General features: G+C 36.1%; 1 protein-coding gene across 6 annotated transcripts in view; it reads right to left on the bottom strand.

The window, feature by feature from the left end:
• The window catches only part of ADK (adenosine kinase), a 550,282-nt gene that overhangs the window by 156,240 nt on the left and 368,065 nt on the right, over nucleotides 1-25,977 (bottom strand). For all 6 annotated transcript variants that reach the window (XM_070782218.1, XM_070782222.1, XM_070782221.1 and 3 more), the window contains one exon: nucleotides 10,612-10,782. In XM_070782218.1, coding sequence (XP_070638319.1) covers nucleotides 10,612-10,782 — 171 coding nt within the window. The remainder of the gene's footprint in view (nucleotides 1-10,611; nucleotides 10,783-25,977) is intronic.

Raw genomic sequence — 25,977 nt, 5'->3', positions numbered from 1 at the left:
ATTTGAATAACTCAAGGTTAATTTTCTCCATTTTTAAACTTATGTAAACAGAATCACACAGTACATATATTTTCAAAACAGCTGTATAAGATATAATTCAAATATAATTATCTGCACAAATTAAAGTATCTAATGTTTTGACAAAAGCGTGAAGTCCTGAAACCACAACCACAATCAAGATAAGGAATAAATTCATCACGTCCATTTGTGATCACTGCCTCACAGCATAACTCCTTCCCAAGCAACCATGAATCTACAAATTTTGAATTTTCTAGAACTTAAATGGAATCATACAGAATGTAGTTTTTGTCTGGCAGCTCATCTTTCACTCAGCATAAATATTCAGATTGTGTTGGTGTATGTATATTCATCTGTGTTGGTGTATGTATAAATACATTTCTTTTATAGAGTAGTATTCTACTGCATAGATATATCACAATTTATCTAGTCACCAGTTAATGAACACTAAGTTGCTTCCAGACTGAATATAATAAAAATTCCTATAAGCATTTGTGTATGTGTCTGTATGCATATATATTTTCACTTCTCCTGGGTGTATACCAAGGAATAATACAGCTAGGTCAAATGGTGGGTATATATCTAACTTTATAAGAAACCATTTTTTCAAAGGAGTTGTACCGCTTTACATTTTCATCAGCAATATCTGACAGTTCAACTAGCTCATGCAAATATTTGGCATGGTCAAACTTTTTAATGTTGAACACTTGAATAGCTACTGTATGCTGTATTCAGTTGTATTTTGTATGGCTTGAAGCTTACTTTTTTGGGTATGGATATTCAACTGGTATAGTATAATTTGTTAAAAAGACTATTCTCTACAGAATGGCTTCTGAAATTTTGAAAAAAAAATCAACTGTTGGTCTAATGGATCTATTTGCCTATCTTTATTCTATTTTAGGATTTTTATCAAGGAGTATTTATTTTGATACAGTTTCTTTTTAAATTATTTTTAATTGAAGGATAATTGCTTTACAATATTGCTTTGCTTTGTCATACATCAATATGAATCAGCTATAGATATACATATGTTCCCTCCCTCTTGATGAAAGTGAAAGAGGAGAGTGAAAAAGCTAAAACTCAATATTCAAAAAACTAAGATCATGGCATCCAGTTCTATCACTTCATGGCAAATAGATGGGGAAACAATGGAAACAGTGATAGACTTTATTCGCTTGGGTTCCAAAATCACTGCAGATGATGACTGAAATTAAAAGATGCTTACTCCTTGGAAGAAAAGCTATGACCAACCTAGACAGCATATTAAAAAGCAGAGATATTACTTTGCCGATAAAGGTCCATCTAGTCAGAGCTATGGTTTTTCCAGTAGTCATGGATGGATGTGAGAGTTGGACTAAAAAGAAAGTTGAGTGCTGAGGGACTGATGCTTCTGAACTGTGGTGTTGGAGAAGATGCTTGAAAGTCCCTTGGACTGCAAGGAGATCAAACCAGTCCATCCTAAAGGAAATCAGTCCTGAATATTCATTGAAGGACTAATGCTGAAGCTCAAACTCCAATACTTTGGCCACCTGATGGGAAGAACTGACTTACAGGAAAAGACCCTGATGCTGGGAAGACTGAAGGCAGGAGGAGAAGCGGACAACAGAGGATGAGGTGGTTGGAAGGCATCAGCAACTCAATGGACATGAGTTTGAGCAAGCTCCAGGAGCTGGTGATGGACAGGGAAGCCTGGTGTGCTGCAGTCGATGGGTCGCAAAGACTCAGGCATGACTGAACAACTGAACTGAACTGAACCTCCCTCTAGAATCTATCTCCCACTTCCCACCCAGCCCACCTTTCTGGATTGTCACAGAGCACTAGTTTGAGCTCCCAGAGTCATACAGCAAATTCCAACTGGCTAACTATATTACTGCGATTCATGGGGTTGGAAAGAGTCAGACACAACTGAGCGACTGAACTGAACTGAACTATATTACACGTGGTAGTGTGTATGTTTTCATGCTACTCTCTCCATTTGTCATACCTTCTCCTTTCCCTTCTAGCGTCCAGAAGTCTGTTCTCTATGTCTGTAGCTCCACTGCTGCCCTGCAAATAGGTTTGTCAGTACCATCTTATGCATTTCAGATATATGCATTAATAAACGATATTTGTTTTTCTCTTTCTGACTTACTTTATATGATAGGCTCTAGGTTCATCCACCTCATTAGAACTGACTCAAATGCATATCAGTCTCATCTTATGCATTCCAGATATATGCATTAATAAATGGTATTTGTTTTTCTCTTTCTGACTTACTTTACTCTATATGATAGGCTCTAGGTTCATCCAGCTCATTAGAACTGACTCAAATGCATTCCTTTCTATGGCTGGGTAATATTCCTATATACACACACACACACACACATATATAATATTCCTATATATATATATATACATACACCACAGTTTCCTTATCCATTCATTTGTTGATGGATATCTAGGTTGCTTCCATGACCTAGCTATTGTAAACAGTGCTGCAATGAACACTGAAATACATGTGTGTTTTTCCAGTTATGATTTTCTCAGGGTATATGCCCATAGTGGGACTGTTAGATCATATGGTAGTTTTATTCCCAGTTTTTTAAGGAATCTCCATATTGTCATCCACAGAGGCTGTATCAATATACTTCCCACCAACAGTTTAAGAAGGTTCCCTTTTTTCCACATCCTCTCTAGCATTTACTGTCTGTAGATTTTTTAATAAAGGAAATTCTGACTGATGTGAGGTGGTATCTAATTGTAGTTTTGATTTGCATTTCTCTAATCATAAGAAATGTTGAGCATCTTTTCATGTGTTTATTAGCCTTCTCTATGTCTCTGGAGAAATGTCTGTTTAAGTGTTCTGCCTACTTTTTGATTGAGTAGTCTATTTTCTGGTATTGAGTTGTATGAGCTGCTTGTATATTTTGGGGATCTTTTCTCAGTTGTTTCATTTGCTATTATTTACTCCCATTCTGAGGGTTGTCTTTTCACCTTGTTTATAGCTTCCTTTGTTGTGCAAAAGCTTTTAAATTTAATTAGGTCCCACTTGTTTATTTGTTTTTATTTCCATAATTCTAGGAGGTGGGTCACAGAGGATCCTGCTGCGATTTATGTCATACGGTGTTCTGCCTATGTTTTCCTCTAAGAGTTTTATAGTTTCTGGTCTAAAACTTAAGTCTTTAATCCATTTCAAGTTTATTTTCGTGTACACTGTTAGGAAGTGTTCTAATTTCATTGTTGCACATATAGCTATCCAGATAAAAACCATGTGATAATCTTAACAGATGCAGAAAAAGCTTTCAGCAAAATTCAGCACCTATTTATGATTAAAAACTCTTCAAAAATGGGCAGAGGGGGACCTACCTCAACACAATAAAGGCAATGTATGATAAACCCACAGCAAACATTATTCTCAATGGTGAAACACTAAAAGCTTTTCCTCTAAGATCAGGAACAAGACAGTGATCCTGAACAGTGTCCACTCTTGCCACTATTATTCAACATAGTTTTGGAAGTTCTAGCCAAGACAATCAGAGAAGAAAAATAAATAAAAGGAACCCAGACTGGGAAAGAAGAAGTAAAACTCTGTTTGCAGATGACACGATATGACTATACATAGAAAAACCTAAAGATAATGTTCAGGAAAGTCGTGGGATACAAAATCAATACACAGAAATCACTTGCATTCCTATAGACTAATAATAAAAAATCAGGAGAAATTAAGGAATCAATTCCATTTACCACTGCAACAAAAAAGAATAAAATACCTAGGAATAAACCTGCCTAAAGAGACAAAAGAGCTGTATGCAGATAACTGTAAGACACTGATGAAAGAAACCAAAGATGATATAAACAAATGGAGAGGTATCCAAATATCCATGTTCTTCCAATATTGATTGGAAGAATCAATATTATGAAAATGATAATACTACCAAAAGGAATCTACAGATTCAATGCAATCCCTATTAACTTACCAATGGCATTTTTCACAGATTTAGAACAAAAAATTACAATTCATAGGGAAACACAAAAGATCCCAAATAGCCAAAGCAAGCTTGAGAAAGAATGGAGCTAGAAGAATCAACCTTCCTAACTTCAGACTATACTACAAAGCTACAGTCAATACAGTATGGTACTGGAACAAAAACAGAAAGATAGACCAAACCCACACACCTATGGGCACCTTGTCTTTGACAAAGGAGGCAAGAATATACAATGGAGGGAAGATAATCTCTTCGATAAGGGGTGCTAGGAACCTGCCTATCTTTAGGCAGGTGACACACTGCATTGACAGCTTTCTAAGTCCTGACGCCATGTAGCGCAGGTCCTCTGACTTTTTTTCAATCGTGTGTGACTATTCAGTCCAATGTTTTTCCACACTAATTTTAGAATAAGCTTGTTGACATCTACAAAACAAACAAAAAAACCTGTTGGGATTTTAAATTAAATTATGTTGAATCCATAGACCAATTTGAGAACTGACATCTTCACAATTGACTCTTAAAATCCACAAACAGGCCTTCTCTCTCCACTTACTTAGCTCTTTAATTTTTCTGAACAATATTTGGTAGTAAGTGATACACAAGTGTTGCACATCTTTTAATTTATCCCAGAGTATGTTATACATCTTTTTGGTAATGAAAATAGTGATTAAAAATTTCTGAGTGTTTGCTGTTACTATATAAAAATACAAGTGCTATTTGTGTGTTTATCTTATATCCCACAACCTTGCTGAACTCATTTTTATTTCTAATATCTTTGTAGATTTAATAGGATTTCTATAAAGACAACCATTATGTTTAATAATAGAGATAATTTTTCTTCATTCTTTCTAACCTGGATATTTTTCATATGTTGTTAACATTGGCTAAAACATACATGACAATGCTGAATAGAAGTGGAGAGAGCGAACATCCTTGCTTTGTCCCTGATATTAGAGAAAAGCACTCAGTTTTTCATCATTTAAGTATGATGTTAGCTGTATATTTTTTGTGAATGTTTCATATTGGGTTGAAGAAGGTCCCTTCTAAGTACTATGAGGGCTTTTTATCAGGGATGGATGTTGGATTTTGACATCTTCTTTTATGTATCTACTAAGATGGTAATGCTTTTTATTTTTACTAAGTTGAACTATATTGATCAGTAAATCAACTGAATATTCCTGGTCACAATGAAGTATCCTTTTTTTGTATTATTGGATTGGGTTTTCTAAAATTGGGGTGGGGTGGCAATGTCAAAATCCAACATCCATTCTAGAAAAAAGCCCTCAGTATTCTGAATATGAATAGAAGGAAACTTCATACCAATACAGGGGACCATATGCATGTTGGGATAATATTGTTATAAGGCACAAAAGAAGACACATTCTAGACTAATTTTGCCCCAGAGATGTTCTAAGTACTCTATCTGAAGCCCATGAATTATGATAAGGGTCTCAATTCTAGCTAGTACAATAAGGATGGTTACAGGCTGTCTGTGCACTCTGAAGATTATGCCCAAAGATCTTCTCAAGTGTTGGTTTTTTCCCTCAGCCTTCATTAGTTTCCTCATGGCTGATCAGTACTCAGCTCAAAGACTTGGGTGGGACTCCGCAAATCTCCTGTGTTCTTTGTCTATGTAGCTCTTTCCCTTCAGGTACTGTGAACTGCAAACTAGCTGGCTAGCTGTTAGACTTCCCAAACTTGCAGCTCCATTTCCTCAACTGAAAGAGACTGTTGAATTCTACGTGGGTTCTCCTCTGCAATGAACTGGGAACCCTCTTCAAGTGGTAAGCTGGGTTAATCAAAGGGCACACATCCTATGAAAGAAAAAAATGGCACTAGGTAGAAAATAAGGGCCAAGTGTATTTAGTTTTGGCTAGGTATTGGCATTTTGAGAATTTATATTAAACACAGTAGATTTGGGGGAGAGGTTTGAGGGATAAAGAGGTGGGGGGAAGGACAGAGCAATCCTGAATGTATACGCTGAGAAATATATTTCACACTTCATTGCAATTTATAAGTTAAATGCCCCCTTTTTTCCCTAGAGAACTGAAAATAGTTTATTATTACTAGAATATTTGAGGAAAACAAAAAAAGATGAGATCAAAGAGATAAATCTTATAATACCATATTTTTTATAATCAAATATGATATCATTTTTATTTATCCTTATTAAATTTCATCACTTAACTGGTATTTCTAATCTATTAAAATTGTCAGAAGTCTCATTTTGACATTTAATTTATTTGATAATTTATTAACATGTTCCATTATTTGCATTCTCTATATCTACATTATCCACAAACACAAGTTTATCTGAATCATTTATAGTGAAGCATATCAGTATTAATTTGTCAGAAGAATTTTTTGAGACTGGTTCAATAATTATCAAATATATCAAATTGCCCTATATCCAATATTCATTATTCTATAATCCATATTATGACAAATCATCTCAAATATACTATATATGTATATCACTGCTTATTGGACTGTCATACAAGTACTACATATCTAGTGAAATGAATTCATATGAATAACAATCATATCAGAAAAGTTAAAGTCATCCTGACATGATTTGGAGTTCTGTTGTTGTGTTGTTTGGTTGTTGTGTTTGGCCCTTTGCGACCCCATGGACTATAGCCTGCCAGGCTCAGGATTTTCCAGGCAAGAATACTGGAGTGGGTTGCCATTTCCTTTTCCAGGGAATCTTCCCAACCCAGGCGGAGAAGGCAACGGCACCCCACTCCAGAACTTTTGCCTAGAAAATCCCATGGACGGAGGAGCCTGGTAGGCTGCAGTCCCTGGGGTCGCTAGAGTCGGACACGACTGAGAGACTTCACTTTCACTTTTCACTTTCATGCATTGGAGGAGGAAATGGCAGCCCACTCCAGTGTTCTTGCCTGGAGAATCCCAGGGATGGGCAAGCCTGGTGGGCTACCATCTGTGGGGTCGCACAGAGTCGGACACGACTGAAGTGACTTAGCAGTAGCAGTCCCAACCCAGGAAACAAACCTGCATCTCCTGCATTGCAGGCAGATTCTTTACTACTGAGCAACCAGGGAAGCCCTTTTTGAGCCATGTAGTAGCTTGTAATTTGACTACTTCCTCTTCTAGGTAAGGAAAAATAATTTCCCTAATAAGCTATACTAAGTTCTAGTCAAACTTTAAAGTTTACTGATTTGTAGAATCAATTTTTAAAACTGTGATAAAATGTACATAAGGTAGTAAACTTTTACCATTTTAACAATTTTAAGTGTTAAATTAACTGACATTATATTCACAATGTTCTGCAATCATTTCTACTATCCATTTCCAGAAGTTTTCTGTCATCCCAAACAGAAGCTTTGTACTCATTAAATAATAACTCCTAATTCCCCTTTCCCCTCAGTGCCTGGTAACCACTGTTTTGCTATCTCTCTCTGAGTTTTTCTATTTTAAATACTTCATTTCAGAGGAATTCTTATAGGAAAATCCAATATGTGTCTGCTTGTATAGGTAGGGCTAATTTCACTTAACATAAGTGTCTTCAAGGTTCATTCAGATTTTATCATGTATCAGGTAAAAGATTTTATTTAATTTATTCTGTATTTTACCAGAATCCATTCCTTTTAAAGACTGAATAATATTCCACTGTATTTAATATATCACATTTATCTATTCAACCACTGAAAAACATTTGCTTTGCTTCCAACTTGTGGCTACTGTGAACAATGCTGATAAACACTGGTGTAAAAGCATTTGAATCCCTGCTTTGAAGTTTTTTTTTTTTTTTTTTTTAATACCTATAAGTGGAATTGTTGGATCATATGGTAATAGTAAAAACAAAGAATATGGCATCTGGTCCCATCACTTCATGGCAAATAGATAGGGAAACAATGCAAGCAGTGACAGGCTACTTTTTTGGGCTCCAAAATCACTGTGGATGGTGACTGCAGTCATGTAATGAAAAGACATTTGCTCGCCAGAAGAAAAGCAATGACAAACCTAGACAGCATATTAAAAAGCAGAGACAGTGCTTTGCCTACTTTGCCTACAAAGGTCAATCTAGTCAAAGATATGGTTTTTTCAGTAGTCATGTATGGATGTGATAGCTGGACAATAAAAAAGGCTGAGCGCTGAAGAACTGATGCCTTCGAACTATGATGCTGGAGAAGATTTTTGAGAGTCCCCTGGACAGCAAGAAGATCAAACCAGTCAATCCTAAAAGAAATCAACCCTGAACATTCATTAGAAGGACTGATGCTGAAGCTGAAGCTCCAATACTTTGGCCACTTGATGCAAAGAGCCAAGTCATTGGAAAAGACCCTGATGCTGGGAAAGATTGAAGGCAGGAGGAGGGGATGACCGAGGTTGAGATGGTTGGATGGCATCACCGACTCAATGGACATGAGTCTGAGCAAACTCCAGGAGCTGGTGAAGGACAGGGAAGCCTGGCATACTGTAGTCCATGAGGTCACAAAGAATTGGACATGACTGAGTGACTAAACAACAACAATGGTAATAATTCCCTGTTTAACTTTTTGAGGAGCATCAAATTGCTTTTCACAGCAGCTGCATCATTTACATTCCCAGCAACCATGCACAAGGGTTTCCATTTCTCAACATTCTTGGCAATACTTGTTATTTTCCATTTTTTGACAATAGCCATCCAAAAGGGTACCAAGTAGTATCTCATTTTGGTTTCATATGCATTTCTCTAGTGATCATTGATGGTGAGCATCTTTTCATGTGTGCTTATTGCCAGTCTGTATGTCTTCTATGAAGAAATGTTTAAGTCCTTTGATAATTTTTAAACTGGATTGTTTCCTGTGTCGAGATATATTTGAGTTGTTGAGATATACATTAATCCCTTATCAGATGTATTTATTTTCTTCCATCCATGTGTTGTCTTTCACTTTCTTGATAGTGTCCTTTGATGCAAAAAGGTTTTTAATTTTAATGAAGTCCAATTACTTTTTTTGTTGATTGCACTTTTGAAGTTTTTTTAAACAATAAAGAACATTTTTATATTATCAGCATTTTCTGCAAAACTAATCATTCTTAGGCCTCTATTCTTTTCTATTCTCCTATGTCTCAGCCAAACTTTCAGCACTGCTCCTTCATTCTGTAAATGCTTTCCATCATTTTTACATATGTTTTACAAATGTGAGCTCTTATTAAACAGCTTTCTGTATGTTCTCCAAGCTTTTTATTCTTGTTAAGGCTCTTCTTTATTTTCCTTTTAATTAAGGTCATTTGAGATTTTAAAGTCATAACTGAATTTTTGCTGGTATTCAACCCTCTCAAGTTTTACTTTCCAAATCTCATTCTTTAGAATGACATTTATCTTTTTTAAAAGTTTTAAAGTTTGTCTTCTTAAAGTCTAAGTATTGCCATTCTACTGTTTCTGACTATAAAGGACTCTGGATTCAAGTATCAACTTCTCCCAAGCACTCTCAGACTGCTATACTAATGACCAACTCGTTAACGTTATTTAAAGAGTCTAGAATAGCACTTTTCTTAAGAGCTTCCTGTACCTAGAAAATAACATTGACAATACGGAAAATCTGAAACATAGATTTCAGTCAAATGAGACCTCTAGCAGATACCTAGGAGATCAAGGTTTTTACCACTATTTTTTCTCATTATGTCAGTTTGTTGGTCATTAAGAATGTAGCATGTCCTTCAATTGGTTAAGGGCCCTTAGAAGATATCCACACCATATGATTTCCACACCAATAACCCACAAGTTACTTCCAGGTCAAATTTTATGTTATTCTAGGCAGACAATATAGTTATTTTATTTAGATATAAAATTGGTGAATATAATCAAACTAAGTTAGAATCATAGAATCTGAATCAGAATGGACTTCTGAGGTAATTCACACAACTTCACACATTCATAAAAGGAAGATATAGCAAACGTCTCCTTTTTTTCTATTTCAAGGATTTTTATAGTCCACAAGTATTTATGGATTTTTATAGTCTACAGGTAAGACAGAAGGTATGAATATTAAATAAGAAAAAAATTTTGTTTTTCACTAAAGTTTGAATGAAAGAAATTATAATCTCGATTAAACACATTTAACTACAAATTACAATATACAACCATATAATCATAATTTATTAAACTGACTCAAGACCTTGAAAATGTACTTAACTTCATAAAACATTTATTTTAACTAGATATCACGTATCTTAATCCATGAAAATTTCAAACAAAAACATTATTTTACAGTTCAGAAAACAGTTTATGTTAAGGGCTAAGGATTAGGGGAAGGCTTGACCGACAAAGATGATGAAAATGTTTTTTATCTTTCTTATGCTTACAAGTCACATAACAGGTATACATTTGCAAGAGCTCACAGAAATGTTATAGGAGCTCATAGGAGTGAATGTTACCATGTGTAAATTAGCAACCTGAACAACCAAATTTTTTAAAAGACTAATTGTTTATTATGTAAGGAATTAGTATATTCTAAAGGAAATACTGAAAATAATGAACTATATTGGACCAAACTGAGGCCATTTTACTGTGTAATTCTCAAGTGTACTTATGCAGTTATTTAAGTTTTTATTTATGTATTTCTAAACACATACACAAACAGAAACCAAAAGCAAGGTACTTTTATCTAAAAAAATTACTCACCATCTCGTTTCCAAAAAGTATGTCAACAAAAGGCATAACTTTCATCAATGATTCCTTGTAGAACTGACTAATAAATGGTGCAGACAGATTCAAAGTGAAAATTCTGTTGTTTTCAGAAGCATGGTGAGCCACTTTTAAAACCGACTCTGGAGAAACTGTGAGGAAAAAACCCTGGATAAAGAAAAAAAGGAGAAATTAGAAATGCTATCTCCACAGAATCATTCTCAGTGAGAATACAAGTAAATCTATACAAAATACAGATGAATCACAAGCTGGAATCAAGACTGCCAGGAGAAATACCAACAACCTCACATATGCAGATGCTATCACTCTGATGGCAGAAAAGTGAAGAGGAAATTAAAAAGTCTCTTGATGAGGGTGAAAGAGGAGAGTGAAAAAGTTGGCTTAAAACTCAACATTCAAAAAACTTAGATCATGGCATCTGGCCCCATCACTTCATAGCAAGTAACAGATTTTTTGCCCTGGGCTCCAAAATCACTGTGGACGGTGACTGCAGCCTTGAAATTAAAAGACGCTCCTTGGAAGGAAAGTTATGTCAAACCTGGACAGCATATTAAAAACAAGAGACATCACTTTGTCAACAAAAGTCTGTATAGTTCAAGCTATGGTTTTTTCAGTAGTCATGAATACATCTGAGAGTTTGACCACAGACAAGGCTGAGCGCCAAAGAATTGATGCTTTCAAATTGTGGTGCTGGAGAAGACTCGTGAGAGTCCCATAAAATGCAAGGAGATCAAACCAGTCAATCCTAAAGGTAATTAATTTTGAATATTCATTGGAAGGACTAATGTTGAAGCTGAAGCTTGAATACTCTGGCCACCTTACGTGAAGAGCTGATTCACTGGAAAAGACCCTGATGCTGGGAAAGATTGAAGGCAAAAGGAGAAAGGATTGGCAGAGGATGAAATGGTTACGCAGCATTAACAACTCAGTGGACATTAATCTAAGCAAACTCCACAAGACAGTGAAGGACAGGGGAGCCTGGCATGCTGCAGCCCACGGGGGTCACAAAGAATTGGACATGACTGAGCAACTTAACAACACCAACAACATACATAATACAAAAGCCTCTACAAGTGAAAGTGAAAGTGAGAGTTGCTCAGTCATGTCTGACTATTTGCAACTCCACGAACTATACAGTCCTGGAATTCTCCAGGCCAGACTACTGGAATGGGTAGATGTTCCCTTCAATAGCAGATCTTCACAACCCAGGGATTGAACCCAGGTCTCCCTTATTGCTGGCAGATTTTTTTTTACCATCTGAGCCACAAGGGAAGCACAGCCTCTACAATGTAAACCTTAAAAATGCAATTATAAAATGCAAAGCAGGAAACTATAGCATTTGATCAGGAGAAAAGTTTATCATATGAGTAGTGTATGCTTAATATGTGCCATTTCATTAGAGAAGAAGAGTTACCTTAAGTTACAAAAGAGCTATTGAAATGCTCACTTATAATGAGAGACTAACGACATCCCTCTTGCAAACTCAAAAAGTTTAAAGAGAAAATAAGATTTTGAACATTAAAAAATCAACTTTCTGGCAGAAGTCATGTGTACTGGGGTATATTTTTGAAGGGTATCTTTCCCTTAAAAATCTTGAAGTATTTAGAAAGAACTTTGTAATTATCTCTTACTAAAGTATTGCTAATAAAATTATAAGAAATATGTTCTCCAATCAAAATAACATAAAATTTTCTCATCATTTAAAATTCTAATCCATTAATTCTTTACCAATATTCAACTCTTTAGAAAGGTAACATCATTTATTATTAGGTAATATCATTTAATCTTTTCATCTTCATTTTTTAACCAAATACCATGTCACTTGCGAACTATGAGCATTCAAGCTGCTTTGCTATTTTTGTCACTTGGAGAATTAAGATGAACAGTGTATATAGCATCTTGTCTCCATAGTAATATGGATGTATTTGCTCTTTAGTCTTTCATTTAATGAGGAGAGTTTAAAACTCTCCCCTCCTCCTAATTCTCCCCAAACTGTTTCAGCATGAAATAAAAACCTCCCAGAGTTAGCACTCTGCCAGCTGTGGATTAACCACAGACAGCCATAGAATGGTCTACATAAATAGTAACCTGGTCAAATAATTAGGCTTCTCACCAACTTCAGACTGAAAATTTGATCTGTGCTAAAATACATCTGATTGTAATTTAAGGTACAGAACAGTATGCCCCTGGAGTTTAAATTTGGCCTCATTCCAAATGTGTGTATGTTGTATGTGTGTTAACTTTAAAATGCAACATAAGAGCATGTGATGTGGACAGCAGAATTTCCATTTTGTCAATTTTACAAAGAATATACAAAAAAAAGGTCAGTTTTTAATTGAGGCAAATTCACAATTTAAATTAATTCCATTTTTTGAATTGTTTCTTGTTTCTCTTTAAGTAAATATTTAGTATTTGAGCAATTATGGATTTGTGCTCTGTTAGAGTGCAAAGACCTAAAACTGATGCCAACCATAATTTTTCTTTCTTGATTTATATCCATTGCTAAGCCACATGTTTCAGAGTATAGTATCACCAAAAATAAAAACAGTGCCAGTATAAATTTTTTTTTCAAGTAACAGGTTTGTAATAAAAACAGACCAATAGTTTAGAGAGCTATAGTTTAGAAAAACACTCTATAGAATCAACAAAACTCTTGTAATAACCTAATTAGGAATTTCAGTCAGCACAACAGTTAGCCCTGCTGCTCTTTGGCCATAAGAACAATGAAAAGCAAAGCAGATCCTAACTCTTAGAGACTGGCTAATATTAATCAGAACTGAGGGTGAAGTGAGACAATTTTATCCATTAAAATGAAAACTGAAGCAGAACAAAAAGGCAGGAGGAAAAGGAATGGGGAAGGCCCAAGGCAGAGCCAAAGAACCTTTTTTTTTAATCAGAGGCAGATATAAAATTTGGAAATCCCAAGTATGCAGATTTGTCAGTCAGCCACTCTGAGGATTTCTCAGGGTAGCTTAAATATGGGGGAGTGTAAGGAACTGAAGTGTTTAAAATACTAAAAGAAAATAAACTGCTCATTTAAAATCACATCAAAAATAATATACCCACAACTAAACTTAACCAAGGAGGTGAAAGAGCTATACTCTGAAAACTATAAATCACTGATGAAGGAAAATGAAAGATAATACACACACAATAAAGGAAAGATATTCCATGTTCATGGAATAGAAGAATTAAAAAGATTAAAATGTCCATATCACTAAAACCAATCTATAGATTCATTGTAATCTCCATCAGACAACTCAAAGCATCTTCTACAGAGCAAGAACAAATAATCCTAAAATTTATATGGAATTATAAAAGATCCCAAATTGGCAAAGCAATCTTGAGAAAGAAGAAGAGAGCTGGAAGAATCTTGTTCCCCGACTTCAGACTATACGACAAAGCTACAGTCATCAAAACTGTATAGTACTGGCACAGAAAGAGAAACATAGATCAACAGAAAGGAATAGAGGGCCCAAAAGAAACTCATGCATTACGTTTAATTAATCTATGAGAAAGGAGGCAAGGATAAACAACGGAGAAAAGACAGTCTTTTCAATGACTGGTGCTGACAAAACTGGACAGCTACGTGTAGAAGAAAGAAATTAGTACATACTCAAACATCATATACAAAAATAAACTCGGAATGTATTAAAGACCTAAAACCTAAATGTAAGACTGGATGCCATAAAACTCCTAGAGAACAACAGAGGTGAAATACTCTTTGACAGATATTATTGCAATTTGGGGGGAATCTGTCTCCTAAAGCAAAGGAAATAAAAGCAAAACTAAACAAATGGAATTTAATTAAACTTAAAAGCTTTTGTACTGCAAAGGAAACCATCAACAAAATAAAAACACAATCTACGGAATGAGAGAAGTTTGTAAATAATTGACCAATAAAGGGTTAATATCTGAAATGCTATATAAATAGCCTATATACCTCAATATCAAAAATATAAGCAATCCAATTTTAAAAATGGGCAGAAGATCTGAGTAGACATTTCTAAAGAAGATATACAGATGACCAATAGGCACATGAAAAGATTCTTAATCATTAGAGAAATGCAAATCAGAGCCACAGTGAGATATCATGTCACATCTGTCAAAAGGGCTGTCATCAATAGGTCTATAAATAATAGATATTTGCAAAAATATGGAGTAAAAGAACAATTGAACATTGTTGGTGGGAATGGAAATTAGTACTGGCACTACATAAAACAGTATAGAGGTTCCTCAAAAAATTAAAAATAGAACTACCATATGATCCTGCCATTCCAGTGCTAAATATATATTCAAAGAAACCAAAAACACTAATTCAAAACAATAAAGACACTCCAAAGTTCAAAGCAGCTGAAAGCAACTAAATGTCCATCAAAAGATGAATGGATAAAGATTACTCAGCCATAAACAGGAATGAAATTCTGCCACTTGCAACCATGTGGACAGACCTAGAGTGTATTATACTTCATGAAATAGGTCAGACAGAGAAAGACAGATACTTTTTATTATCACATATGAATGTAATAATCATAGATATAAAAAGACAACTGTGATTACCAGAAGTGGGGCAGGGCAAGATGGCAATATGGGATTAAGAGATATAACCTATTACGTATAAAATAAATAGGCTGTAAATATATGCACTGTACATGACAGGAAAATGAGCCATCATTTTCTAATAATTTAAATGAAATATAAATCTATTAAAAAATAGAATCAGTATGTTGTACATCTGAAACTAATGTAATACTGTAAATCAACTATAGTTCAATTAACAAAATAAAATACATAGAATATAAAATCATTGTAGTAACTTAATGATGAGGAAAGGTTGCTAAAAATCACTATATTATTCCTGCTGATGGGAGTACAACTGACACTTTTCCAAGAAAATAAACTGAAAATATTACGAAATATAAAATTCATATTCTTTGATGCAATAATTCTAAGAGTCTACCTCAAGTAAATAATTCAAAATATGGAAAATATTCATTTAGGAACACATCAGTATACTATACATGTGACTTAAACATAAATATTCAGTAATAGAGGAATAAGTAGTCAAGTAAGAATTGGCATATAGACCCATTCTAAATTTGGCTATGGATCACTTAAAATGTGGCTAGTGCAACTGAAGAATTGAATTTCAAATTTTATTTAATTTTAATTTAAATATAAGAAGCCACATGTCGATAATGAGCATATGAAATGTGGTTAGTGTGACTGTGGAACTGAATTTCTGATTTAATTTTTTTGAAATTTCAAAATGGAAGGAAGGAAAAATATTCTTCTATTAAACACATTTTTATTGTTTTGGTACGGTTACATTTCATTTTGACCATTGACAATTTAGTGACTGTGCTGTGTTACAAATGTAAAACAGATACCAATTTCAAAGAAAAAAAGATTAAAAATATAATTAATAATTTTATATGAATATGTGTTGAAATGATAATTATTTTAGATATTTGAAGTTAAATATATTGTTAACATTAATTTACTTGTTTCTTTTTACATTTTCAAGGTCTCTACTAGAAAATTTTAAATTATGTGGGTTTTATTGTATTTCCACTAGATAATGCTATTCTAGAGAATACTTTGAAGATATTAAAAAGGAAAATTATGAAGCAAAGCGGCAAACTGGAAAATGTTTATGCCACACAAGTGTTAAATGAAACAGAAGCTATACAAGCAGTATATGCAAAATATGGTTATAAACTATATTATATCAATAGGAAAAGAATCTACTAGGGAATACTCCAAAAGCAGATATGGTCAAATTTCAGTAGAAAAATTATGGGTGATTTTCATGTTTTTATTTTTGAAATTTTGGTGAAGTGGTTTGATCATTCTCTTTAAAAGAGGGACCTCCCTGGTGGTCCAGTGGTTAACAATCTGCCTGACAATGCAGGGGACAAAGGTTTGATTTCTGGTCCAGGAAGATCCACAAGCCATGGAAGAGCTAAGCCCCTGAGCCACAATGACTGAACCTGCGCAGTCAGAAGCCACAGCTACTGAAACTGCACCTGCCCCTCCCCGGGCCCCCGCCCCAGGCCTGTGCTCCACACCAAGAGAAGCCACTGCAGTAACAAGCCTGCTCACAGCAACTAGAATAGCTCCCCCTCGCCGCAATGAACGTCTTCACGTACCAATGAAGACCCAGCGCAGCCAAAAATAAATAAATAAATATTTTAAAAAATAAGAATATACCATAACATAAAAATATTTGGACAACTAGAAGCCCTACCAAATGCAGACTAGCACTGATGAGGGATGGCTGAGAGTACCAGATGCTGTATCTCAAGATGTACGACTGTTGTCTGTTTTAAAGAACATAATTAGTCTGTTTTCCACACCATAACGAAAGTGCCATAGTAACACTAGTCTAGACTAGTTGAGAGAATGAATAAATAAGAAGCCAAAAAAAAAAAAATACAAAAATCATACAGCGTGTTTTCTTCCTTTTAATGGGTCCTATGTGTTCTGCAAACCTCTTGGAGTATAAAATGTATTTCCTTGTAGGATCAAGTATGAATTATTACAAAGCATAGTTGCTATATGATTGTAAGAAAAATACTGACTTCGACCAACATTAGGATAATGTATAAATTGTTTACAATTACAATGCTATGATATGCACTACTTATAGCAACAGGAAAAGAATCACTAAAAGAAGAAAGTCAGAAAAAATATACTAGTGATGCTGTAACGCTTATTTTACCATTGACTAAATGTAATCCAACAATGGAACAGGATAATTCACCTAGTTCTTCCTGCCTTTTGGCTCCTTTTGGAAGCATAAATAAAATCACTCATCCCACAAATATATTAATCTTTTTCAGGATTAAAAAAACATGAACAGGTGAAAAGATGTCAGGTTTTCTTCCATACGAAATAAACACCTCCAAAAGCATGTAATAGGAGGAAGCAATAGTAGAAAGAACATGGATTTCAGGGAGCTACATGCAAGGATATTTAACACAGCTTTGCTGAAAGTAAAAGGAAATGTGAAGCATTCTGAAAGTCCCTTTCTAGGGAAAAAGACACAGAAAATATGGTGAATACATACTATTATACAAAGATATAAAGTAATATACTAGAAACATATGCATCAGATTGTGTATAGTTCATCCTTTTATATATTGTGTACAATAAACACACACGTGCACACACGTAAAACATGATGACTCATTTTTCAAGCATGCAAGACACATATCAAACACATTGGAGTATCCATAGAGTGAAGAAGAATTAGGAGAGATCAGGAATGATAGGGAAAAATAAACTAATAAAAAAGAAGACATACTTAAGAAAAATAATAATAATTTGTCAAAATCTGAGATGGATTCACTCAATGCTCAGAGCCAGAGGTTAAATGAACTAGTATTCAGGTATGACTTAAATCAAATCCCTTATGATTATACAGTGGAAGCGAGAAACAGATTTAAGGGACTAATGTGATAGACAGAGTGCCTGATGAACGAGGGATGAAGGTTCGTGACATTGTACAGGAGACAGGGATCAAGACCATCCCTATGGAAAATAAAAGCAAAAAAGCAAAATGGCTGTCTGGGGAGGGCTTACAAATAGTTGTGAAAAGAAGAGAAGCAAAAAGCAAAGAGAAAAGGAAAGATATAAACATCCGAATGCAGAGTTCCAAAGAATAGCAAGGAGAGATAAGAAAGCCTTCCTCAGCGATCATGCAAATAAATAGAGGAAAACAACAGAATGGGAAAGACTAGAGATCTCTTAAGAAAACTAGAGATACCAAGGGAACACTTCATGCAAAGATGGGCTCAATAAAGGACAGAAATGGTATGAACTTAACAGAAGCAGAAGATATTAAGAAGAGGTGGCAAGAATACACAGAACTGTACAAAAAAGATCTTCATGACCAAGATAATCATGATGCTGTGATCACTCACCTAGAGTCAGACATCCTGGAATGTGAAGTCAAGTGGGCCTTAGAAAGCATCACTACAAACAAAGCTAGTGGAGGTAACGGAATTCCAGTTGAGCTATTTCAAATCCTGAAAGATGATGTTGTGAAAGTGCTGCACTCAATATGCCAGCAAATTTGGAAAACTCGGCAGTGGCCACAGGACTAGAAAAGGTCAGTTTTCATTCCAATCCCAAAGAAAGGCAATGCCAAAGAATGCTCAAAATACAGCACAATTGCACTCATCTCACACTCTAGCAAAGTAATGCTCAAAATGCTCCAAGCCAGGCTTCTACAGTACGTGAACCGTGAACTTCCAGATGTTCAAGCTGGTTTTAGAAAAGGCAGAGGAATGATAGATCAAACTGCCAACACCCGCTGGATCATGGAAAAAGCAAGAGAGTTCCAGAAAAACATCTATTTCTCCTTTATTGACTATGCCAAAGCCTTTGACTGTGTGGATCACAATAAACTGAGGAAAATTCTGAAAGAGATGGGCATACCAGACCACCTGACCTGCTTCTTGAGAAACCTGTATGCAGGTCAGGAAGCAACACTTAGAACTGGACATGGAACAATAGACTGGTTCCAAATAGGAAAAGGAGTACATCAAGGCTGTATATCGTCACCCTGTTTATTTAACTTATATGCAGAGTACATCATGAGAAACGCTAGACTGGAAGAAGCACAAGCTGGAATCAAGACTGCCGGGAGAAATATCAATAACTTCAGATATGCAGATGATACCACCCTTATGGCAGAAAATGAAGAAGAACTAAAGAGCCTTTTGACGAAAGTGAAAGAGGACAGTGAAAAAGTTGGCTTAAAGCTCAACATTCAGAAAACGAAGATCATGGCATCCGGTCCCATCACTTCATGGCAAATAGATGGGGAAATGGGAAACAGTGTCAGACTTTATTTTTCTGGGCTCCAAAATCACTGCAGATGGTGACTGCAGCCATGAAATCCAAAGACGCTTACTCCTTGGAAGGAAAGTTATGACCAACCTAGATAGCATATTAAAAAGCAGAGATATTACTTTGCCAACAAGGGTCCATCTAGTCAAGGCTATGGTTTTTCAGTGGCCTTGTATGGATGTGAGTGTTGGACTGTGAAGAAAGCTGAGCACTGAAGAATTGATGCTTTTGAACTCTGGTGTTGGAGAAGACTCGAGTGTCCCTTGGACTGCAAGGAGATCCTACCACTCCATCCTAAAGGAGATCAGTCCTGTGTGTTCATTGGAAGGACTGAGGCTGAAGCTGAAACTCCAATACTCTGGCCACCCCATGCAAAGAGTTGATTCATTGGAAAAGACTCTGATGCTGGGAGGGATTGGGGGCAGGAGGAGAAGGGGACGACAGAGGATGAGATGGCTGGATGGCATCATTGACTCGATGGACGTGAGTCTGAGTGAACTCTGGGAGTTGGTGATGGACAGGGAGGCCTGGCGTGCTGCGATTCATGGGGTTGCAAAGAGTCGGACATGACTGAGCGATTGAACTGAACTGAACTGATACTTAATTTAAACAGTTTGCCAGTCTTAGTACTTCTTATGTAACCTGAGCTATGTAACTTCCCTAGGTTTTTATCTATAAAATGGGAATACTAATGCCTATTAAGGTTGTTGTGAAAATTAAATGAATGCTTCATATAATGCCTGGCTTGAAGCATGCACTCCACACATATTAACATTTTATTAATATTATTTCTGCAGTAATATCAAGAGCGTTACAAAGTTTTGTTTTTCTATTAATATTGAGTTCTATTTTATAGCTCTTAGTTATAATGCTGCTCAAAAATATGCTTTTAAACTTGAATATAGAGCTCAGTATTTCCTTTGAAATACAAATACATAAAACAAAATCCATCATTCCCTTTCCAAAAACTCCTTGCCTCCTATCTCTCCTTGATTTAATCATCCTATATCCTGCTGACAGATTAATCACCCCAATCAGTCTTCTTTTACTAGCAAATTAAATCCAAATGTCTCACACCCCAGCATTCAAAGCTCTCCACAATAATATTCCAACTTGCAGAGTATATCAGCTGTAACCTTTACTACTCTACAAGGTATGTCCTTCCTTCACTCATATAGAATGAATTGCTTTCCCCAAAATAAATCTTCTTAGTCATTATGGTTTTGTTTGTTTAAAATATCCACCCCCTCTACCTGTTGGACTTTTACCCCTCCATCAAGGTCCATTTTAAATTGAACATTCATCCCACAAAGTCATACTGCATTCCTACCAACAGATATACTCTTTCTTCTTTGAACCTCCATAATATATACTATAAAATAAATAACCAAGACTATTTATTTTACTTAATAATTTAAGCAATTTATATTTGTCTTACCTCCCTAACTTGATTGTAAAGTTAAGGTTAAAAGTACTTTTTATTACTGGAAGAAACACAAGCTGGAATCAAGATTGCCGGGAGAAATATCAATAACCTCAGATATGCAGATGACACCACCCTTATGGCAGAAAGTGAAGAGGAACTCAAAAGCCTCTTGATGAAAGTGAAAGTGGAGAGTGAAAAAGTTGGCTTAAAGCTCAACATTCAGAAAACGAAGATCATGGCATCCGGTCCCATTACTTCTTGGAAAATAGATGGGGAAACAGTGGAAACAGTGTCAGACTTTATTTTTCTGGGCTCCAAAATCACTACAGATGGTGACTGCAGCCATGAAATTAAAAGACGCTTACTCCTTGGAAGGAAAGTTATGACCAACCTAGATAGCATATTGAAAAGCAGAGACATTACTTTGCCAACAAAGGTCCATCTAGTGAAGGCTATGGTTTTTCCTGTGGTCATGTATGGATGTGAGAGTTGGACTGTGAAGAAGGCTGAGCGCTGAAGAATTGATGCTTTTGAACTGTGGTGTTGGAGAAGACTCTTGAGAATCCCTTGGACTGCAAGGAGATCCAACCAGTCCATTCTGAAGGAGATCAGCCCTGGGATTTCTTTGGAAGGAATGATGCTAAAGCTGAAACTCCAGTACTTTGGCCACCTCATGCAAAGAGTTGACTCATTGGAAAAGACTCTGATGCTGGGAGGGATTGGGGGCAGGAGGAGAAGGGGACGACAGAGGATGAGATGGCTGGATGGCATCACCGACTCGATGGACGTGAGTCTCAGTGAATTCCGGGAGTTGGTGATGACAGGGAGGCCTGGTGTGCTGCGATTCATGGAGTTGCAAAGAGTTGGACATGACTGAGCGACTGATCTGATCTGATCTGATAGCACAAAGCACAGTGTACAGATAATTTAAAAATATCTGATTAAATTTTTATTGAGATTCTACATAAAATCCCATGTAACTGAAATGCTATTTTTTTCCATCTATTATTGTTTTAAATTTTTATCAGAGTATAGCTGATTTATACTGTTAGTTTCAGGTGTACAATAAAGTGAACCAGTTATACACATACCCACATTCTTTCATATTCTTTCCCCATATACATCATTAAAGAGGATTAAGTAGAGTTTCCTGTGGTATACAGTGCATGAGAATGCATAGTCACTCAGAGTCCAACTCTTTGTGACCCTATGGACTGTAGCCCGCCAAGCTACACAGTCCATGGGATTCTTCAGGCAAGAATACTGGAGTGGGTTGCCATTCCCTCCTTCAGGGGATGGTACAGAGTAGGTGCTTATTAATTATTTTATAGACAGTAGTGTGTATATATCAGTCTCAATCTCCAAATTTATCCTTTCCCCCTTTCCCACCTGGTATCACAAAGTTTGTTTTCTACATCTGTGACTCTATGAAATGCAGTTTCAGAAAGAGAAATAAAAGGATTGATGCATTTTCACATGCTAAAGGAAGAGTATATTTATTTTAGAGTTGGACAACTCTTTAGGTCATAGAATCTGAACTTTCTCAGTTCACAACACCCTTAGTGAACAAACAACTTTTTCATGGTGCCCTAAGAAATACGTAAGAGTTCTACTTTTGATAATAGTCAGATCTACAGATCTGAACAACTTAGTAACTACTGATAATCTTAACAGTTTATTACATGGTTTGAAAAAAGAATACATATAAACTGAAAAGTTTTTACTTCATTAAAAAACCAGCACAACACTTACTAATGGGATATGGTGCTTACGGGTATTGCACAACTCTTCAAGCCTTGGATTCTAACTGAATAGTGCAACTCTCATTTCCTATTCTGCACTAATTTTCAGGATTTTTAAAAAAATCACAGCAACCATTCCCATAGGACATCATCCCCAAGGAATGCATCACAATCTGATGTTAGGACTATGCATTACCCTGATACAAAACCCCCTACAAAACTCTTGAATATGCTGCAGCAGGACCATGGAATGTCTCAGTACAGAGTCTGCAAATCATGGCTTTAGTTGAAGGAAATACTGTGATAAGAATTTTTATTTGAGAGAGCTAAAGCCCTTCTCGGGCATGATTCAGAGTATTTAGAAAATGTCAGTAATTTACTCTGCGTGAGACAACAGAAGTAAATCTGAGTGTAAGGGTAGAATTCTGGAGACCAAAAGAAAGAGGATTTTATAAAGAGATGGACCCTAATTAGATGATGGAAATGGGATAGGCTACAATTTCATTGGTAAAATGAGGCCAATGAAAAACTGCCTTTGGCTGAGATTCCCTAATAACTTTGCTATCGCTGATACCTAGTAAACAATGTTGTTTCTTACGCTATATAATGTTATAATCCTTCACCACTAACTTAAACCTTCCATAAAAATCAGTTCATCTCCAAAATATGTATAAATAATTTTCCAATTTCCTGCTCAATGAAGTTTGAGAATTATTAACTCTTTCTCTTCAAATCAAATGGCCTATCATTTTTATCTCTAGAAATTCTTACAACTATGCTCTACCTCATTAATACATTAGTATTAATTTTCCACTAATACAATCCTCATTTGGCTTGTAAACATTACTGCAACAGTATCCTGCTTTGGCAAAGCTCCTTTGCTCAAAAAGCTTACATGGCTCATTTCCTAAACAATACACCTCATTTCTGACATGCCATCAAAACTAGTAAGTACGACAGGAATCTGTCTTTTCTACATTTTCTCTGATGATTCACCTTCAAGAAACTTTTTTACTGACCACACAGAGCTGCTAACTAGCTTAAGTACAAATTCTATTACACTTTCCCGTATCCTATCATTTGCTGGTTTTATTTATTCATTCTGTAGAATCTATTCTTCGCCTTCTACTTGGACAACAAAACCAAAGACTGGTAAATGTTTTAAGTCCTAATAGTAAATATTTTAGATTTGTGATCTCTGTTGCAACCACCCAACTCTGGTGTTTTAATACTAATGCAGGTATATACAATAACACAAAAAAGGAGAATGATTGTGTTCCAATAAAACTTTATTTACAAGAACAGTCAGTGAGCCAAATGTGGCCCAGATGACATATTTTGCTGACTCCTGGATTGAAGGAAAAGTAGGAAATACAACCTACTGAGTAAAAAATGCCACTGAGATAAAATGAACATAGGAGAGAAAAATTAATAGGAAATCCAATATAGGATGATATGAGAGGTAGCTTCCTCGTAAGAATGAACAGCATGAAGAAAATGAATGATAAAGTGAGCTTAGAGAGAAAAAAACTATATACAACAACTAACAACAACTATATATTGTTGATCCTGAACAACAATAGTTTTAACGCTCAGGTACACTTATCTATGGATTTTTTTCCCCAAGTAATACATGTGAAAGTACTGCACGATCCGCAGTTGGTGAATCTGTGGATGCTTATGGATGGATGTGGAGGGTGACTCTAAAGCGACATACAGGGCTTTTCTCTTTTTAAAATTTTTATTGCAATATAGTTGATCATATGTGGTTTTAGAAAAGGCAGAGGAACCAGAGATCAAATTGCCAACATCTGCTGGATCATGGAAAAAGCAAGAGAGTTCCAGAAAAACATCTATTTCTGCTTTATTGACTATGCCAAAGCCTTTGACTGTGTGGATCACAATAAACTGAGGAAAATTCTGAAAGAGATGGGCATACCAGACCACCTGACCTGCCTCTTGAGAAACCTGTATGCAGGTCAGGAAGCAACAGTTAGAACTGGGTATGGAACAATAGACTGGTTCCAAATAGGAAAAGGAGTATGTCAAGGCTGTATATTGTCACCCTGCTTATTTAACTTGTGTGCAGAGTACATCATGAGAAACGCTGGGCTGGAGGAAGCACCAGCTGGAATCAAGATTGCCAGGAGAAATATCAATAACCTCAGATATGCACATGACACCACACTTATGGCAGAAAGTGAAGAGGAACTAAAAAGCCTCTTGATGAAGGTGAAAGAGGAGAGTGAAAAAGTTGGCTTAAAGCTCAACATTCAGAAAACGAAGATCATGGCATCTGGTCCCATCACTTCATGGGATATAGATGGGCAAACAGTGGAAACAGTGGCTGACTTTATTTTTCTGGGCTCCAAAATCATTGCAGATGGTGACTGCAGCCATGAAATTAAAAGACACTTACTCCTTGGAAGGAAAGTTATGACCGACCTAGAAAGCATATTAAAAAGCAGAGACATTACTTTGCCAACAAAGGTCCATCTAGTAAAGGCTATGGTTTTTCCAGTGGTCATGTATGGACGTGAGAGTTAGACTGTAAAGAAAGCTGAGCACAGAAGAATTGATGCTTTTGAACTGTGGTGTTGGAGAAGACTCTTGCAAGTCCCTTGGACTGCAAGGAGATCCAACCAGTCCATCCTAAAAGAGATCAGTCCTGGATGTTCATTGGAAGGACTGATGTTGAAGCTGAAACTCCAATATTTTGGCCACCTGATGCAAAGAGCTGACTCTTTTGAAAAGACCCTGATGCTGGGAAAGATTGAGGGCAGGAGGAGACAGGGATGCCAGAGGATGAGATGGTTGGATGGCATCACCGACTCGATGGACGTGGGTTTGGGTCCACGTCCAACTCCGGGAGTTGGTGATGATGGACAGGGAAGCCTGGTGTGCTGTGATTCATGGGGTTGCAAAGAGTCGGACACGACTGAGCAACTGAACTGAACTGATGGGGGTTTTTGACTACATGGGATGATGGCACCATTACATTCCCACACTGATCAAGGGTAAACTCTGTATTTTCTGGTGTCTTCCCCTGAAATAAGAACATATAACTATTTTCTGAGGTAAGCACTAAATCAAGGCTAGTTACCTACCTACATATGAGTATAAAACTCAGTTTTAAAGGACATAAGTTATGTTGTGTTAGCAGTTGCTGCTCTGTCTATACCCTTTAGTCCCACTCAGTATTTCTCCCTAGGTGCCTCTGAGGATAATGGCTGTAAACAGAGCCTTTGGCCACCATAAGGTAGGCAGGAACATTTAGTTTTTATACTGTGAATATTCTTCTATGTTGGAAAAATA

This window comes from Bos indicus, chromosome 28 (genome assembly GCF_029378745.1).
Source record: "Bos indicus isolate NIAB-ARS_2022 breed Sahiwal x Tharparkar chromosome 28, NIAB-ARS_B.indTharparkar_mat_pri_1.0, whole genome shotgun sequence".
In the NCBI taxonomy this organism is placed as follows: domain Eukaryota; kingdom Metazoa; phylum Chordata; class Mammalia; order Artiodactyla; family Bovidae; genus Bos; species Bos indicus.
Note: the sequence above shows the minus strand (reverse complement) of the source record. Positions and strands in the feature narration are given on the sequence as shown.